This window comes from Ctenocephalides felis, unplaced genomic scaffold, assembly GCF_003426905.1.
Source record: "Ctenocephalides felis isolate EL2017-DRISC unplaced genomic scaffold, ASM342690v1 CF-g0.4_SCAFFOLD_00551, whole genome shotgun sequence".
Taxonomy (NCBI): domain Eukaryota; kingdom Metazoa; phylum Arthropoda; class Insecta; order Siphonaptera; family Pulicidae; genus Ctenocephalides; species Ctenocephalides felis.
The window spans coordinates 1-5,295 of NW_020536705.1; the positions used below are offsets into that span (position 1 = coordinate 1).

Genomic DNA, 5,295 nt, shown 5'->3' on the forward strand with positions numbered 1-5,295 from the left:
CAAGCGACGCGACGGCGAAGAGAAAGGGACAAACATATACGTTTAGAGGTCTCAAGCCGTGCGCGTATGAGATCGACATGTCGTGAACCGTTCGTTATACCTGCTCGAGTCCTTTGGTTTTGAGACGTCCCGTTAGCATATTCATAGGATATTCATAGGATATCGCGATATGGGAGATTGTGAGGACAAGTGGGACATTCCCTGGCATGTCTTGTGCTGTCTGGGAAGGAGCTGAAAATTTAAAAGATCGAAGACTCGAAGAGCGTTGTTGAGTTATGCGCTTACCAACACATTTTGCGATCCATTTTTATATATAATATTTTATAAAACCTAATTTCTAACCCTACTCATAATCCTAATAAAAACATAATTATAACTATAATATTTATTATATCTAATAAAAAATATATGTATTAGGAATATAAAAATCAAATTAATTATAATCTTATCAAAGCATAAAGAAAAAATTATTAAAATAAATCTTATTTTAATTATTTAAACTAAAATAATCAAAAGAATTAAAAAATAACATTCTTCTTAATCGAAAAGAATAGTATACAGTTAACCCAATTCTAAAATAAAATAAAAAAAAAATAATAAATTAAAATTAATTGTATCAAATGAATAATCATTCCTGAACATATAAATAATAAAGCCTTAAATAAAGTATGTATTAAAAGATGAAAAAAAGCGAATTTACGTATATTAAGATAATCTTCTTATTATTGCTCGTTGCCTTGGCCGATGAGGCTTTCGTCGACTTACCCTAAATGGTCTTGTTCATAGATAAACACGTATATGGTCTTGTTCTTACCGACTGTCGTCTTAGGTTTCGCCGACGACTTTTTTAATGTGCCCGCTGCGGATGCAGACTTCTTTTAAGGGACGAAGCAGGTTTGGCGGCGCCCTTCGACTTTGCTGTCTTCGATTTTATTTTTATCGCTGGCTTCTTAGCGGTCCTAGCTTTTCCAGCCGAAACACCGCTTTCGCCGCCCCTCTGTCTAGCGGCAAGTTTATACGAACCCGAAGCACCGTTGCCTCTCGTATGAATGAGTGTTCCCATTTCAACTGCCGACATTAAATACTTTCTGATGTATGTTGATTTTTTCTCGGCGTCGATTTTATAATTGGCCGACATATATTTCTTGATCGCCTGCAGCGACGATCCTCCGCGTTTTTTCAGGCTTGCTATGGCGTCGTTGACCATTACGTATATGGGAGGATAGGGCGCCCTCACTCGCTTTTTCTTCGATGGGACGGCTTCACTCGACGATGCTGTAGCTGGCGCAGCGGTTCCCACCGGCGACGCGGATAAAGCGTTATCTGACATTATAGTAAAACTAGCTGTAAGTGGAATTCTGTCTTAAGGCAATTAGGGCATCGTGCCTTAAGGCAAATTGCTGGAACTTCCCGTACCAAAAATTATTATTTTTTTAAAAACGATTGACATTTTTTTTTTGAGAAACTGTAAATTTGATAAAAAATTACTTTCTTTTGAAAAAAAAAAATTTTTTTTTTGAGAAAAAATTTTTTTTTGGAAACAAAAAATTTTTGAAAAAGTTTTCTTCATTTTGACATATTTTGGAAATTCTGAACTTTTATTCAAAGCAATCGCACTGCTTGAACTGCATAGAGACAAAATGTCAAAGCTCGCAAGTGCCGCGCCGCCGTCTAACGCATAAGCATTGGTACGGAACCCATAGAATGTAAAAAAAATATACTTATTGTTGAAATCTCTATAAAAAATATCTGATAATTTGAGGTGCATATGTCAAATGATCATTTTTAACCGCCGAATGGCATTTTTTTTTTTTGCTTTTTTCATTAGATCTCCGAAACCGCTAGACCTGCCTTCATGAAAATTTGATCAATTCTACATCTTGTCAATACAAGTCAAATGTTTTTTGAATTATTAAATTCGGACGCTCCGTTCTCTTAAAAACTGAATTACCGTTTTCGGCACTTTTTGCCTTGTATCTTTGGAACGGCTGGAGCTGCCTTTGCCAAAACTAATCAGCACGTCTTCTTATCAATACGAATCGAATGCTTTTTGAATTATTCAAATCGGTTGATCCGTGTTCCCGAAATCGTCGACGAAATTTGTATCCGCACATACATACATCCATTTTTTTCTAAGGTATGCCAAAATGTTCAGAAACCTCTGAAACGTAAAGATATATAAAAAATTTCATTTTCGATTTTTTTGCGATTACTATAACTTGCCCTACGGGAAGTTAAAAATGGTTACGTTTGGCTACTTTTGATGTATTAAACTATATTTGAAAAGTGTAGGACCGAGGAGAAAACAATAATATTTGAAAATTTTACAAAAATGAAAATTATTTGTAAAAAATTAAATCCAGCGCTTTTATTTTAAATAATTCGCTGGATTCGCTTACAATGGATTCACATGATAGCTAAATTCATCCCCAACATATCATCAAAAGCATGATTTATTTCAATCGTTAGTTTTTCTAAAATATCGCTCATTATATTCAAGTAACATATCAACTCTCATACATACAAATCCAAAATCCAAATATGAAATTTCTTATTGACTCAGGCTCCACAAAATCTTTCATTTGTCCAGAAATCGCTAACAAATATTTCAAAAATTTTATTTACTCTGACCCTTGTACAATAAAAACTGCTTCAGCAACACACAAAGGAAATTTTGCATGTAATATTCCGAGTTTTAAAGAGTTCAAAGGTAATGAAAACCTGCCATTCCATCTTTTTAAATTTCATGAAACCTTCAATGGGTTATTAGGTATTGATAATCTTAAAAAATTGAAGGCAATAATAGATTTAAATAATGGGTTGATAGTGTTACCCAATACTAATTTAAACTTACATTATTTAAAAAGTCCGGCAAAAATACTTTTTAGTCAACAGATACCAGAAAGATGCATTCAAAAATGTAAAGTCCCAGTTAACATTAAAGAAGGTGAAATTCTAATTACAAGGCAAAATTTTCCAAATTGTTTCATTCCAGATACCGTAACATTAGCAAAAAACAATGAAGCCATAGTTGAAATTCCTAACCTAACAGAAAACGAAATTAACTTAACATTAACCAAACCTTTACAAGTAGAACTCACAAATGAAATAGAATTTTATAATTTTTGTATCTGACTCAAATATAGATTTTTCCGATATTGAAAACCTAATACGGACTGACCACATGAATCTCGAAGAGAAAAATGCTATTTTAAGAATTTGCAAAAAATATAAAGACACTTTTCATAAACCAGATAGTTTAGAAGAAATTATTTATAGTTTAGTTATATTGATGACAATTATTTTAAGTGACATAAAAATATAAATAGATTTAGCTAAAATGAATTTAATTCATAATTCAATAATAAAATTAGATAATCTGAATTTTATGATTAATACTATAAAGCATTTATACAGTACAGATTCACTACCATTTTCCATAGGCGATAGTAATCTTCACAAACATTACAATTTATTAAAAATTCAATATTATTATACGGATGATAATAATAATCTACTCCAAACTTATAAACATTATAAATTGTTTCCAATTCCAAATACCGAAAATAGAGTCATTATTCCACCTAAACCTTTCCTTAAAATTGGCAATAATAACTATCAATTTGATGATGCAGATTGCAGAGCAGTTTCAAAAATATATTTCTGCAATATTAAACATATCCTATCAAATAATGACGAATGCATAATAAAATTATTACAAGTAGACAACACTCACATCGAAACATGTAATGAGGTTCAGGTTAACATTTCACACAATATCATAGAGCAAAAAATGATGCACACTATATTTTTAACTTCCCGAAGGAGAAGTTTATGTTTTCATCAAAAAATCCGATTCGCTAATTTTATGTTTTCTCGACGTTTCAAGCCATTCTGAATCGAATGAGACCAAATTTGGAAAAAGTATGTGTGTGTGTGTGTGTGTGTGTGTGTGTGCGTGTGCACCAACAGATTTTTTGCCGTAAATCGCCGTTTTCTCAAAAACGGCTGGACCGATTTCAAAAATTTAAAAGCCATTCGATGTATCTCGATGAGGACTATTGTTTGTCAGTTTTGTGCGACGATCGGCCAAACCGTTTCTTCGTAAATAGCAGAGAAGTGAAAACTCTTTCGTCCACGTTTTAGCCCGCAGTTATGAATCGATTTTGAAAATTCAAAAACCGTTCGAAAGATATTGGTTGGGAATCGTGCTGATTAGTTTTTGGTAGAGATCGGCCGGGCCGTTTTCTTGTAATAAAGTTTTTAAAAAAAAAATTTCGACGATTTTTATGATTATTTTTTTGACGATAGATACCATAGTCTTCTAGATCATACTAAAATATTACGGCCCTACGACAACTGGTTCAGCTTTAAAAATTCGTCAAAGTTTGCAAAAATCAGTATGGTCTTTTTGGCATTTGTCAAAATTAGACTTTTGATCGACGTTTTCTCAAAAACGCCTGAACCGATTTTAGAAATTTAAAAGCCATTTGATGTATTTCGGTGAGGACTATCGTTTGTCAGTTTTGTGCAACGATCTGCCAAGCCGTTTCTTTGTAATTTGAAAAAAAGTGTTGAACTTTTCGTCCACATTTAAGCTCATCCTACCGAACCGATTTTAAAAAATCAAAAACTGTTCGAAAGATATCATTAGGGAATGATGCTGATTAATTTTAGGTGAAAATCTACCGAGCCGTTTTCTTGTAATTAAATGTTGAAAAAAAGTGTTAAATTTTCGTCCACATTTAAGCTTATCCTACCGAACCGATTTTGAAAAATCAAAAACTGTTCGAAAGATATCATTTGGGAATGATGCTGAAAGGCTGAAAATTTAAGCCTTTTTTCATGGAACTTTTTTTGGCGATATACATCATGGTCTTATAGAATTTACTGTAATATTACGGCCTTACAACAAGTAGTTTAATTTTAAAAATTCGTCAAACTTTGCTAAAATTATTATCGTTTTTTTAAAGTAGGATTGATGAAGTATATTATTTACACATTTTTTTTTTGATTAAGTCGATTATTTACACATATCGGGAAGTTCATGTATCAAGAATTGATATGTCTTGCAATCATCAAGAAGAAACAAAATTTATTAAAGGAAATTTTATTTTGAAACTAACCCATCAATGCAAATTCAGTATCGACAATAAAAATTACTATAATATGGAATCTTCAATAGAAGGAAAAGCTATAATTTTACCAAGATTTAATTTAAACTACAATATTTCAAAATCATCCGAACCAATTGCAATCAAGTCAATTCAAGTAAATGAGCTATCTAAAATTAAA

The 5,295-nt window shown here is 32.1% G+C and overlaps 1 protein-coding gene across 1 annotated transcript; it reads right to left on the reverse strand.

Annotated features, from left to right (window-relative positions):
* Positions 1 to 847: 847 nt before the first annotated feature.
* LOC113366157 (histone H1C-like) lies at positions 848 to 1,330 on the reverse strand. Its single transcript, XM_026607724.1, has one exon. It carries the CDS (start codon positions 1,328 to 1,330, stop codon positions 848 to 850), a length of 483 nt encoding a protein of 160 aa, XP_026463509.1.
* Between the last annotated feature and the right edge of the window lie 3,965 nt (positions 1,331 to 5,295).

Coding starts and splice junctions, on each gene's coding strand:
- LOC113366157 (XM_026607724.1), bottom strand. CDS start 1,330: ATGTCAGATAACGCTTTATCCGCGTCGCCGGTGGGAACCGCTGCGCCA.